This window comes from Micropterus dolomieu, linkage group LG11 (genome assembly GCF_021292245.1).
Source record: "Micropterus dolomieu isolate WLL.071019.BEF.003 ecotype Adirondacks linkage group LG11, ASM2129224v1, whole genome shotgun sequence".
Taxonomy (NCBI): Eukaryota; Metazoa; Chordata; class Actinopteri; order Centrarchiformes; family Centrarchidae; genus Micropterus; species Micropterus dolomieu.
The window spans coordinates 18,287,026-18,301,298 of NC_060160.1; the positions used below are offsets into that span (position 1 = coordinate 18,287,026).

A 14,273-nucleotide genomic window follows, 5' to 3' on the forward strand; every position below is an offset into this window, starting at 1 on the left:
CAAGACATCACACTCCAGTAATTGCTTGGATCCATAATCGTAAATGTCTTCACCCTGGTGTTTCTCAGGTTATCCTCATCCATCAATCTGTCTGATTTAGACTTGTCTCTGTCAGGGCGACTGCCTTGTGTAATCATGCCAAAGTGGAAAGACAGCAGCGCTGTTAATCACAACACAACAGCAGGCAGCCACCTGCTGTCAGGCCACTGACAAGTATCCATTTACTCTTACAGCCTACTTCGAAGGCTCCAGCTGTTGTATCCCTTCTCCTGTTTTTGTCCTGTTAAAACATACACAGGACAGTTTTGGGGAAATCTGTCTTTCTATCATTAGCAACAACCAACGGTGGGTCTAAATGATGTTATATCTCCCACAAAACACCACGCCAACAAGACCACATTGTAAGACAAAGTGTAATTCAACAAAATATCTTTAATAGATATAAACATTTTTACACATCACAGCTCAATGGAAACAGAATCACATGCTGTCACACATGTTAAGAATGAAGGTGCAGGGGCAATCTGCTGTGCTAGGGGTCCGGGCTCATTCGTCTGATCCTGGCTTGTGGTCTTTGTCCAGTCTTATCCCCTGTTTATCTTTGATATTGGTCCTTTCACTCTCCACTATATCCTAGCCAATTAAGCAGAAATACATCAAAAATAATCTTAAAAAATAATGAAGGTGCAAATTCTGATGAATATCAAATTCTCCTTATATACAGTTGCACAGTATCTTAGTACAAAAGGAAACAGTTATGAGGCTTAAATAAGGACTTTGTCGGGTCATCTACTGACCAAATTCAGGTCAGGCTTACAAGCAGATGTTTATTTACAGAAAACTCTGTAGCTTGAATTTCAGGATTTACACAATATCCTACTATGTAATCATATATTGAACAGTACCAATTTAATCTATTGAGAGAAGTAAGGATCAGACTGAGGCCTTTTAGCATGCTATGGCTGGAGGACTGGGTCAGCTCCATGTCGCATTTTACATGTTGTCAACACTAGGTAGCACTGTCAATCAATCCACTGCAGCAGGCAAGGCTGGAAATAAACTGTAAGGACTTACAAAAAAACATAAGAATTAGTAAACAAAAGCTAGCGTTCTCCTGTTGAAAACTTAATTTGGATTTAAAGGATATATATATCTATATCTATATATTCATGTAGAATACTGACCATTATATATAAGTACATGCAGATGTCTAACTGCATATGGTTGTTTTTCTTTCTTGGCCATTATCTTTGTCATAAATATTCTTTACGTATCATATCAAGGGCAGAGGTGAGAAAATAAATGTTAACGTCATATATTTACAATAATCTGAATAAGTGACACTGGACTGTCAGTCTCTATCTTTATGGCACACATATTGTTCTGTGTTTTTTACAATATATATATTCTTTTCATTACCTTGGGACCAGTAGTCCTATATATATAACTTTTATTCGCTTTTAACCCTCTAGAAATAAAACATTTCATACACTTGTACAATCGTGCCACAGTCAGCACAGAGTTGACTTTACAGTGTTACATTTATGTGCTATGCAAAGGGTCTGTCTGTCTGTGTCTACAACCCCCCCCCCCCCGCTACTGAAAAAGCACAGTAGCACAGTGTCTAATGGGGGATGACATCTACCATCATCTCTTATAGTTTCTTTTCTTTTGTCTAGTAATAAAAAATAATTATAATAAAACAATTCAGTGCCGTTATCACTGAATTGGGACAATTAAAGGATGTGTAAACAGCAATTAATTTACATAACACTGTCATTTAATTCTTAGCCTTTGAGTCAACCTCTATCCTCTATCAGACTCTTGCATGGGATGATATTAAATTGTGTCAAAGCTTTTTAATTGAAAATCTGTTCACTTGTAATTAGGTTAGCTGGGGAGGTATTGGGAACATTAACTTTAAATCCCTTTAGGTTAGTTTCAACATCTTGCTTTCTCTGACATGCAGGGATACCAACAATCCAATAAACTGGACACAAAGCATCATATTTGCAAAATTCTTAAGGAAGGGTGTGCATGCTGATCAAAACTGGAACACAGTCGCACCACTGCTCCTTTTCTTCTATTCCCCTGTCATCGTGATTAGACCAGAGATACACAAGGCCGAGGAAGGATGGCATATAAATCCAGGATGGTACTGGTTTGTAAAAGCCCAAGAGAAACAGTTCATGTTGTGAGTTTTTTTATGAGTAGTTCTATTGTAAGTGCAGTACTGAATAAAGATCAGTTTGAGAAGTGGTCAAACTCCTAATGCAGAGCAATCGGTGGTTCTGTGCATCAGTTCATGTCGATGGTGTTAAAGACCCACTCGGTGAACTTTTTGAGCTTGGCTGAGGCGCTGTAGGACTCCTCCAAGAGACGCTGGTTGTCCTCTCGCAGGCCCTGGATCTGAGCCTGCAGTGATGCTTTGGCGTCCTTCTCCTGATGGTGATAAAGACATACTGTATCTCAGCAATCTGATCTTAGATCTTGACATCAAAACAATAACAAATTGTCAGTCTTAATCTGTATGTTACATGTAATGTAATAAAAAAATCTATGCTCTATTCCATGTTCATAGCTTCTCCAATGGCTGTAGCAGCTTTACATGCTGTATACCTAATTATTGAACCATAACTCACCTTCTTCAAGTCCTCCTGTAGCACCTTCACCATTGACTCCAGCTGACTGACCTTCCCCATCAGGCAGGCTGGAGTCTCTCTATAAAAAAGGACAACCAGAACAAACACAAACACAAACACTTCAGAGAGAAGCAGAGGTTAAAGCTGCGCCCGTGAAAAAGTGCCTTTTTCAAGTCCTACGAAATGGAGGTTTACAAATGCTTTCATTTCAGCCAAACAATAGTTTGGTTGCTGGTTTTACTTTTTTTTTTTACTTTTTAAACCGGAATGGAGGACTAATTAGTAATATCAGCTGCAGTAGTGTTTGATTGGAGTGTAATCTGCAGGCTCTTCCATGGCACAGTGCTGGACACCAGTGGATTAAAGCAAACACTGGTCCCAGGCCATAACCTTAGGCCTCTTACCCAGGCGAGGGCTGTCTCAGCGGGGCTGCCTGAGGCTCTGCCTGCTGGGGGCTGGTGGCTGCTGCGTTCTCAGGCATGGAGCTCTCCTCTTGGGCTGCTAGATAGACCAGCCTCTGCTCTGAATAAAAAACAGTTCCAAGTCATTAGTAGCAGATCTAGAGAGAGAACAAATACAGACTAACAGTGCCCTCTTCTGATGAGAATAAAGATGACAGGTGGGTTTTTCTGCCACATCTCCCATTGAAAAGAAATGTCACTAATTAACCTTCACTTCCAATGATTTCAAGGAGGAAATGAAAACACGACGCGTGCCTACCCTCAAAGGCCTTGGCAGCGTCTACCAGGTGGGCCCAGTCCAGCGGGCCATCTGCCCCAGTGTCAGGAAGGGGCATGAGGACAGCGTCCTGCAGCTGCTGCCTCTTCTTCTCCTGTTCCAGCTCTGAGCTCTCTGGGGCTGACAGGTCTCCTGGGGATGGGGAACAGCAAAGTAAAACACACTGTACAGCTTTTGTATCTGTTCTCCCATGACAGAAAAATAGAGAAATTTCACAACCAACAGTGATGCTACATTTAATTTGAGCTTTTGGAGGAGTCTTTTTTTCATTTTTTTGAGATTAAAGTTACAAACCTGATTATTTGATGACGTATGTACTGCAAATCAAATGATCCTACTTCATTACTTTAGTTATAACTACAAACAAAGGACCACAGGACAATATGTATCACACCTCCACCTCCTCTATGATCAGCTATAAATACTGAAGATTCACCCAGGGATTTGTGTGACGCTCGCTGGCTTGGTCCATGGCGAGTGGTGGGTGAGCGTGGCATGGTGGAGCAGCTGAACAGAAGGTCAGTAGGCGTGTCACGCTGTCCACTGGAGGATGGCTCCCTCTGCCCACTGTAAATACTCTCATCTGACAGGGTTCTCTGGAGGGAGCGACGGGTGGGAGGCGGACCAGGAAACAATGGCTTTGAATAGGGATGGAAAGTGACAGGACTCAGGTAAGACAAAGAAAGAGAAATACTGCAAATGGTATTTGATTAAAAGAATCACTTAAAAAACACTTAAGTGAACAATTGTTATTAAGTTATATTAAGTAAGTGGTTGTCAACCTTCTTTGTCAGCCCCACCCAAATATGTTCTTATTAACGGATTTTTAAAGTGGATGTTATTTAACACTATTAAGTGTACATATATATATATATATATATATATTTTTTTTTTTAAGTTTGCTTTGCTAGCATTAGCAAGTTAGCATTTACTACTACCACTTGGAGCGGGCAGAAGCTAGATGTTTCTGCCATTTATAGATCACTTTTGCCTAACTGTGCCAACTTTTCTTAATTACTTTTGGCTAAATATTTAAACTGTTTATAAATGACTTATTATATTTGGCTAACATTTTCAAAATGTATTCGTTACATATAGATAACTATTTCAACCGCTTAGGCATTACTTTATCCATTACTTCTAGCTAACTAATTCAACAATTTATCCATTACTTTCAGCTAGCTATTTCAATTGCTTGTCTATTACTTTTAGACAACTATCTCAACTTATCTGCTCGCTTGCTAACTAGTGGTAATGTATTTCAACCAAGCGGGAAAATTCCGGTCTACAATATGAAGCCGATGCGGAAGTCCCTGAAACCTGCATTCTATTGAAAATCCAGCAGGGGGCGACTCTTCTGGTTGCAAAAAGAAGTCCGGCTCCATTAGAAATAATGGGAAAATGACCCTACTTCTCAGCTGAATAATTACCCCAGTAAACACTTTCCTGATGAGTTTATGGTCTCAGTCGCTAATTTCAAGTCTTCTTCAACACAGCATGATGTTCATTTAGTAAATTATGGTCCCATTTATTTTAAAATAGACCACAAAGTAGAGTATGTTTCAGGGCGGGATTATCTATGATTGACAAGTCGTTACCATGGCGACCTGTCAATCAGGCTAGAGCCGACTCATACCCTCGGCACTGTGTAAATTTAACCAGCACTATTGAAAAAGCTTATTAGGAGTTGGCTGTTCACTTTCTCTGGTGAGAATTACATTTAGTTTCAAGACTGTTGTTCGCTAGACAAAGTTATCAGCCCTGTTAAAATGACAGTTAACGTGAGTTACAGTTGCACCTAGCTAAGCAAGCTAGCTAGTGCCGCACAAGGCCGTTAGCTCCGCCGTATCGTCACTTCCGGGCACTTCCTGGTTGCAAAAACTCAACATGGCGGCGCCCTATCAGCCAAACTCGAGGCTTCAAAACGGCAGTCCACAAACCAACGGTTGACGTCACGATGACTACGTCCATTTCTTATATACAGTATATGGTTAAAACTGACTCAATTTGCAATGACCTAAAACAAACTGTAATAATTTTTATTTTTATTTTAGTTTAGCTTAGTTGATTTTACAACTGCAGAGGTAACCCCTGGGGTTAAAGTGCCCCTTGTTGGGAATAAGTGTACTACATTTACTGCGTTCACACTGTAGGCCTTAATGCTCATTTCTGATTCTATTTATTTTTTAAATGCGGCCCACATCAGACTCGTGTGAACTGGCCACATCCTGAAAGTGAACCGCATGCGCAAAATTATAATACGATATCACACACAGCAGGTTGTCGTATAGAAGTAAACATGAGGCCACAGAGGTTAGCGTCTACAGTTTTATTTTTAAGTTGATTTCAAGTGGAAGAAAGGAATTTGTAAGCAAATGATAACAAGACGAGGAGAAAGACTTGCCAGATTATGGCAATGGCTGCTACTTCTGCTACTTAATTGCGCTCTCAAAACAGGGGGGCAGGCCTCCCAGGGCGTAGAGACAGGAGGGTCATGGATGTTGAGCGGACCTAAAGTTGCATGAATATGATTCATGTGGTGACATAAACAAGCAAAAGTGATCTGATGCTAGCAAGGCTATTTTGCTAACATGATTCTTGTTTCTTTCAATCACCTGTATTGTTAATGATTGATAAAAATGAAATACACTTTTGCTGGAGTGGGGGTGCGTGAACATTTTTTGGCTTCTGAAAGGGTGTGTGCCAGAAAAAGTTTGAGAACCACTGATCTAGAGTGACGACAGAGTTAAATGAATTGTGATCTGACCATCCAGAGTGACGTTGCATTAAAAAAAATATGACCTGTATCTGATTTGCACCACGTATGAAAAACCAAATCCAAACTGGAAAAGATCAGACAACGTGTGACTTGGACTGTTCCCACTTTCAGATCTAAGTCACGTATGAGCAAAAAAATCAGATTTGGGTCACTTTGGCCTGCAGTCTGAATGCTATGTTGGTCCATGTTACAAGCATTAGTATATTCAGTTAGGCCACAGCCTTTCCCAGTACCTTCTCTTCACTTGTAGTAGGTGGAGGGCTGTCAAGTGTGATGAGCTTCTTCAAGTCTTCTTCCAGGCTGGACTTGGCAGTGTGCCGCTGGGGCGACTGGCAGCCCCGGAGATTGGCCCTGAGCTGCGGCTGACCACCCAGCAGACCATCGCTCTGGTGCCGTCTGGAGATAAAAGATTCAACCGAGAGAGTTACCTCTTAAATGTAAATATCGCACATTGTATAGAAAAATCACGCCTGGGATTAAAGGTCACCAGTTCAAATTCTGAGTCTGGATAGGAAATTGTGAAAGATGAGGAGCTGCAACTATTCTTTCCAAATGTTGACATGCCCCTGACAAGACACTTCACCACTTAATTTCCAGGAAAAACTGTGGTTTGTTGAGCAGCTGTAGACTACAGTAGTGTGAAAACAGTTGTCATCAACCACAAATGATGCAATCACCCACCCAAACAATGAGAAATATGCTGCATTGAATGAATGAAACAGGGCAATTATGTTTAGTCACCCTTCTCTGAGAACCAAAAGATTTCCTTTGAACGGTTTCAAACTCAGCTAAACCACATGGTGGCAGTGTTGGCCAAAATTAAAAAGGTGATTCCAAGTTATTAGGTGAGCAGTCATTGGGACAAAATATTCACTCCTTTCCCCAGTCTCTAAAACATCAACATCACCAACAGCATGATGCATTTCTACACTGATAATTTAATCAAAACATACAGCACTGCACTGACATAGTTTTAGAGATTCACAGATGGCGGAAAAAATTATTCCCATCTTACTTGCGAGTGCTGCCAAAGTCCACAGAGTTGACTGTTCCCCCAGGTTTCCTCCAGCCAATCAGGTACTTCGAGGTCGCTCCTTGACGAGGGTAGAAACTCTTGGTCCCCGGGGACTGGCAGTTCGGGGATGTGGGTGAGGTGGCTGCAGCGGCTGCCTCGTCTTGTGGCGACATGGGGCTGCAGCCCTGGCCCATCGGACTCCCTGAGTGGCCAGAGCTTACGGTGCTGGAGAAAGGTGGAGTAAGGTGAAGACATGTGCATGGGTAAAGGAAGGAATCACAGACTTTGATATTCATGTAGTTATAAAATAAACAAGCACCAAGAGCAGATTAAGTGGCTGTATAGTGCTATTCATTTATAGGGTTTTCGTTGTTGAATTTTACTCTGGCCTTTGTTCAATTAGCATGATTGATCAAGCATCAATATCTTTAATTTCACTAAAAAATGACTTTTCTTCTAATTCAAACTTTTAGATTTTTAGACTTTTAGCATTAAGACTGTTTGCATATATAAACAGGACATAAACAGATTCCCTTAAAAAACATTAGTTAACCTGTTCCATCACTTCATATCGTATTATCTCTGCAGATGGAATAAACTGATGATTTTTTAGTTAAAATATAGGACACTGTGTCCTTGCACTTAATTTCCAGCACCTTCAAATACCATTTCTCCATAGTTTGACATGAAAGCTTGAATTTTCAAACAGCAAGTTTTGTGTCTGTGCAAGCGTGCACATACTATAAAACAAAGCTGCCAATGTACAGGTCTGGTGGAGCTGAGTTATTTCTGGCTGAGAGCAAGAAGAAAGTGAGGAAAGCTTTAGTAGATTCAAAGGAAGTGGGATTTGGAAGTGGGGGAACAGTGCTGAGCTCACAGTCTGCATTTCTAGCAACTTCAAGTACTTCCTTTCTATCACTGATACTGGGAGATGGAGATACATACAAATGCAAAAACACACACACACACACACACACACACACACACACACACACACACACACACACACACACACACACACAGTTATTTCAGTCTTCCTTTGTTACTGCCAAACTGCAGAGCTTTGGACTTTTCCATCTGGGGTGGTACAGGATATATCTGGACTACAATGAATCACTGTCTGTTTAATAAAACATTGATGCAAGGGCACAAATTCCACAGCTGCCTAAAGCTGACTCTCACAGAACAGCAGCACACCTGGAGTGGGAGGCGGCATCACTCAGGTTGTAGGAGCCACTATCGTGAACTAGGGGAAAACCTGTTGGACTCTTCGCTGGGATCTCACTGCCTCCGATAGCGACAAGTGAGTCTGGTATTGGAGGTGGAGTGTCTGTGGCCCTCTGGCTGCCAGCTGCGTCCTCCTGCCATGGGATTTTGTCTTTGGTCCGGAAGGCACCGGTTGAGGAAGCTGTGCTGCTTTGTGTGGCAGTGAACGAGGAGGCGTCGATGCCACTGTCGGTTGATGTGCCCTGAAGATAGCTGTTGAGCTCAAGATCGCTCCGCACTCCTGAACGTGAGCCCACTTCATACCACTTCTCATCGCTGTGGGCGGAGCTGGAGGCGTTGCTCGAGAGAGTATTGCTACTTGACTGGCTGGATGAATACGGACCATCCGGCTATTCAGAGATGAGAAGCCAAATTAGCACATCTTTACAGTACAAATTTTACTTTAATGACTCGGAGAACCCATAATGATATTGTAAGTTGATGTTAGAGACATTTGAATGACTGTTCTTAGTACATGTTGGTATACAAATGCTGCATCCCTTAGGTTACCACAGGGAGTCCTTCAGCTCGTAACCTTCCATCAAATAGGAGCAAGGAAATTACATTCAGCATGGTACTTGCTGATTCCGGCTCACCTTAGTGCTTTTGTTGGGAGACATGTGGCTGCTCTGCTCTGACGGTTGAAGTCGAGGAATCACTGCCTTGGAAACAACAGTGTCTGTAGGAAGCAAAGACATATGGGGTAGTGAAATCTGCAGACTTGACAGCACAGTAATACTGTCTTATTCAATGCTGAGACCAGAGTCTCTCTTACCCGCACTGGTTTTGTCACCCTGTCTGCTGGCTGCTTCCCCCTCCCCAGGTCGGGACCATGCAATACCAGTGCTAGAGCCTGCTTTGATCCCATTGATCGCCTCACCTGCCACATGTCGTGTAGATGACACAGGGGACTGGCAGTTGTTGTTATTAAACCTAGAGGGGAAAATGAGGAAGGTCACCTATGTTGCCAGATGCAGTGCAACAGGCCAATTCAGCATATTTAACCCATGGTAAGGGGCAGAAGAACTTACCCATCAGGCATCGACTTCTGCCTCCAGTGGTTGGAGCTCATGGTGTCTGTGTAGGAGAGGCTGGAAGGGGAGTTTATGTTGTGCATCGTTCGACCCATCACAATGGAGCAGGCAAGAGCGTAGTTGTCGTTCCCTGGCGAATATCTGTGGCGACACATAAGTATGTCACTATAGACGAACTTCACGCTGCAACCAGACAGCTTTGTGTTCAGTGTATCGGCAAGTTCCATAACAGCATTATATTTATTTTGTGACCTTTTGGGGTTGAGTGGCCGCCCATCGCTGGACACACTTCGGGGAATAGCAGCAGAGTTGCGGTCACTGAAGTCTGAAGGTGGAGCCTTAATCAGCGTTCCTCCAGTGCCGGCAGCTCGTGTTTGAGGGCTGGATGAGGTGCGCGGCCACTTGGTGTTGGTGTTGTTGTTGGTGGGGCGGAAGGGGAACTTTAACTCGTAGGGCATGCCCTCCTTGTGGTTCTTGTAATCCACTAGTGGCATGTGGTAGATTTCTGAGCAGCCTCTGTTGACACATCACAGTCAGAATATTTTAGAGAAAGCCTCAAAAAGCCACAGACAACCGCATTAAGCAGAGTTTCTCATGCATCTATAGATCATCTATATCCACACTACCTGCGTGGTGTGGAGTCCTCGTGTGGGGGAATGATGACCACCTTGACAGTAACAGAGGTTCTGAGCAGGTCGATCATCTGCTCGTGAGACAGTGAAGCCACCGACACCTTGCAAATCTCCACCAATCGGCTGCCCTGCCTGAGCCCAGCCTGCCAAGCATAACCATATGGCTCCACCTCAGCGACAATGCCCTCAAAGTTGACATGAAAGCCCAGCTGGCCAAGGGCGTTACGGCGCAGGGTCATCTCTGTGGTCTGACTGCCCTTGGTCAACAGCTACAGAACAGATAAAGTGAGGGAGTGGAGGTGCAAAAGGGCAAATCAGAGAAAGAGTAGAAGAAATGCATGTGTATTAAAATTCTTTAAAAAACCTTCAGAGCCTCAACCACATCTTTTAAAATGCATCTGACACTAGCTCTAATCCTACCCAAGCTGAGGCACATATTTCAAACACATACTATGAATACTGAACACTCCCATGATAACTGACTACCGTTAGACACTACGTCTAGCTCTTGCTCTGCCTGTGGGAAGTTAAGTGAGAAGTAAATAGTAGTTAGTACAACCCTGAGGGAGCAGAGTTCCAGTTAGCTAAAGTTCTGAAGCATTTGTTGATGCCCACAACAAAAGCCAGGGAAAAAAAGGGGAAAAAACACATTGTTGCCTTACAAAGAAGGGCACGTGCCAGTACGGGTGGCAGGCAACAGTAAATCTTTAATTTGATTACCACCAAGAAGAACTGCAGTGTCAAAAGAATGATCCAAATGCACCGCCAAGAAGCAATGCCTTACCTACAGCACACTGAAAACCTCAGTAATGATATCATATCACCAAATTACTATGTATTATGCATAACATGACTGAAAATCATAGAGTCAGCACAACAGCTGTGGCTTTTTGGTGACTGTATGATTTGAGGCTACGCCCTTAGTTTTCTATATTAACATGAACAATACTATTATTATGCCCTCACGCATCATGGGTCTGGAAGTCACAGTGAAACACTTCACTAATCTCTTTTTAACTACACACCTGTTCACTGTCTACATGGATATTCCAAAAGGCCCTGACCTTTGCACTCATTGACACTGGTTGTTTAATTGATGGTTTCTTCAACTGTTTGAATCAATACTATCTGTAAAGGATTAACTTTCCAGATAACTAGATATAATGTAAATATAATGAGAACAGCAGTATGCATTCAGAAAGTCAGAGGTACAAGGACTGTGATGTTCATTACAAGCTGTTTGTCAGAGTGTTTGGCTCAGTGTAGCCTCTGATAGCAACAGCAGATGGTGTGTGCTAATGAGATGCACTGTCATAGACAGTAGTGGTGCCCCACTGACCTCCAGTCTTTTGACAACCTCTCCAAAGTCTTCCGTGTTGTTATTGATGGAGCGCAGTGATACACTCTCACCACGCTCATAGTAGATCTTCATGGAGGCGGGGCTCCCCGTTGACCAACCAATCACATCACGCGTGGCGCAGTTAAACACGACCGCTTTGGCCTCCTGATCCAATAAGATGATGAAGTCATTTGAAATGGCCAACAGGCATTCGCGTTCGGCTCCGGCTACCTGGTCTTCAGCATGGACCTGCCAGGTCACGGCCCCAAGGCTCCGGAGCTCCGCCCCACTGTACGGGCGCACCTTCTCCCGTCGTTTGTGTGCCAGAGAGATGAAGGGGAACTTTCCAGTGGGTTCTACTGGAGTACTGGTTACATGACGCTCTGCCAAGTCCCGCAGATACTCCTGCCGTGTGCGTGTTGCCATGGCACCAAACTTATCTGACTTGTGGGCTGCGTTCTCAGCGTTGATGACTTTGCCCAACAGGAAGTCCCTGAAGACAGTGGATTTTGGGAAGGTCACGCCTTTGGGGATCGGTGGGCCAAACAAGGGAACGTCCTGGGAACGGGTGACAGCCACACTGTAGAGAGAAAAAAAGAGGAGGGGTTTGAGGTCACTGCTATAGTACATAGATAAACCATACCTGTAAACCACTTTTTAAAGGCCTTCAGTAATGTACTTTAAAAGTACGGTTTGGTTTGACTCTGAAAGTGGCAAAAGAAATACAGGAAAACAAAGTTAAATACATCAAAATAACAAAATATAAATACCATGAAACACAACAAGATGTTTTGCATAAAACCAAAGCATGACACATGATAAAAACACTAAAAGCTAACATAACTTGTTTCTATGTCCTATAACCAGGGGAAAAAAGTTAAAAGTTGCAAGGACAAACAGCACATGGGCTAAAAAAAATGCACAGTGGAAACATCTTTACATAGTTTCCCCCTAAGGTATTGTTGCCTTTGACCTGTTTCACTTTTGAGTATAAAGGAGGGCGTTAGAATTCCTGCAAACAAGGCTCTACTCTTGTTAGCCTCTACCGCTCCTATTACATTGTGCATTACTATAAATTAGTGAACAGGTGCAGGTAGCGCTTTTGTTGTATATGTTGTTCATAATAAAACAGGCCCAATGTACGACAAATACAGTGTGTTTTTAAGCATAGAGTCAGTAGCATATACACTAAAAGCCCATGAAAAACAAGAAAACTGAGACATGGTCTTGGATAAGCTGACATGACAGTCCTGACAAGTCTCTATCCAGTCCATTAAACAGATAACGCAGCCTTTGCCTGTAGCTGAAATGTTGCAAACCATGCCTGACTACACCCCAGCGTATAAATACTATACATCCAATCACAGTTGACAAGTCAGCTCCCCGTGCTGAAACTCTGCCAGTCTTTGCTACATCATGGTATGGAGAAGCTGTGCTGCAGCTAAAGCTAGCAAGCACAAATGTTTCCTAAACAAAGGTCTAGTTATGCAATCAGCCTTGCTGGCCCTGTGGGACTTTGAGGCAGCGGTTGAAAGCAGCAGATTAGCACCCTGCTGGCCCCGGGCCACTTACTCCACTAATGCTCCGGTCTGGCTCAATATGACCTGAGCATTATCCAAATCTCAGCAGGAGGCAACAACAGGCTATTAATAACTGGATGGCTCAACAAATCATTACATGCTCTTTATTAATAGAGATTAGAGAAGTAAAGACACCACATTATTGAATGGCCTTATGCAAGATATGAAGACAGTCACATGAAATTATATAAAAAAATCCAAACAAACAAAAATCTCTTTGTGGGACATCAAGTTTCAAGCTAGTATATTTGTGTGTGTGTGTGTGTGTGTGTGTGTGTGTGTGTGTGTGTGTGTGTGTGTGTGTGTGTGTGTGTGTGTGTGTAGGAATCTATGTAAGTGTGATCTGTATATGAGTGTGTGTGTGTATTGTTTTTGTTTGCAATTGTGTGATCAGATGAAATACACAGAGCTTGGTATTGAGCTAGTGGCAACGTCAAATCACTGCATCAACTACTCTGCATGGTTTTAACAACCACCAACACCCCACAAACTACAAACATCAACACAAACACTTATAACTTACCTCCTGGTTTCACCAAAAAGCAACGATGCTCTTCAGAGTATTAATGAACAACATCCTGAATCTTTGTTGCAATTAATGACTAATGGGTCGACTCGTTTCTGTTCTGCAGCTACAATTCGACACTTCAGATATACCAGTCGGTTTGGTGTTGCAAATCCTTGTAGTAGCCTGCGTTCTCTTGTCTGGACCCAAAACCAACAGGGGAAAGCATCCATGGAAAGACTTGCGACAAATAATTAGGAGTGAAGTCCTAACATATGGTGCCTCGATCCACAGAGTGTGAGTAGAAGCCAAAGGCAAACCAGGAGGACCAGCGTTCTCCTTTCTCTTTTCCCAGATTAAAAACTAAAAGATGCACCCTGAAGCAAGCTGAAAGAAGATGTCCAATAATCGATGGGATGGAGTACCTGGTCAGAAAAAAAAGGAACTTGCCAGAGAGCGACAAAAAGAAGGGCTCAAAATAAATTAGCCTGAATTTGAGGCTTGTGTGAGCCGAGAGACAGAAGGCTGGCCTGACCCATGCGCTCCTGAGATGGACACTGTGAGCTCTGAGGGGGGAATTTGCTCTCCACAATCCTCCCTGCTCACATGCATGTCTGGGTGAAGAGAGCACTTCATGTGCATGGCGCTAACTCCTTCAGACCATTCCGCCTCACGCTGCCCAAAGGCAAAGTGGCAGGCAGGGAGAGGAGAAGGAGGAGAAAGGGGGGGGGGGGGGGGTGGTA

At 43.1% G+C, this 14,273-nt stretch overlaps 1 protein-coding gene across 4 annotated transcripts in view; it reads right to left on the reverse strand.

Moving 5' to 3' along the window:
• Positions 1–412: 412 nt before the first annotated feature.
• LOC123978449 (signal-induced proliferation-associated 1-like protein 1) overlaps positions 413–14,273 on the reverse strand; it is a 35,168-nt gene continuing 21,307 nt past the window's right edge. For 2 of the 4 annotated variants that reach the window (XM_046061666.1, XM_046061667.1), the window contains exons 8-21: positions 11,446–12,025; positions 10,101–10,375; positions 9,727–9,990; positions 9,472–9,615; positions 9,216–9,373; positions 9,037–9,119; positions 8,372–8,790; positions 7,175–7,399; positions 6,393–6,555; positions 3,817–4,018; positions 3,363–3,512; positions 3,047–3,164; positions 2,643–2,721; positions 413–2,442 (exon numbers count right to left, since the gene is read on the reverse strand). In XM_046061666.1, coding sequence (XP_045917622.1) covers positions 2,299–2,442; positions 2,643–2,721; positions 3,047–3,164; positions 3,363–3,512; positions 3,817–4,018; positions 6,393–6,555; positions 7,175–7,399; positions 8,372–8,790; positions 9,037–9,119; positions 9,216–9,373; positions 9,472–9,615; positions 9,727–9,990; positions 10,101–10,375; positions 11,446–12,025 — 3,004 coding nt within the window. In that variant the 3' untranslated portion in view covers positions 413–2,298. Of the gene's footprint in view, positions 2,443–2,642; positions 2,722–3,046; positions 3,165–3,362; positions 3,513–3,816; positions 4,019–6,392; positions 6,556–7,174; positions 7,400–8,371; positions 8,791–9,036; positions 9,120–9,215; positions 9,374–9,471; positions 9,616–9,726; positions 9,991–10,100; positions 10,376–11,445; positions 12,026–14,273 lie in introns of those variants that run through there. The other 2 variants (XM_046061668.1, XR_006826961.1) reach the window with 2 other exon arrangements.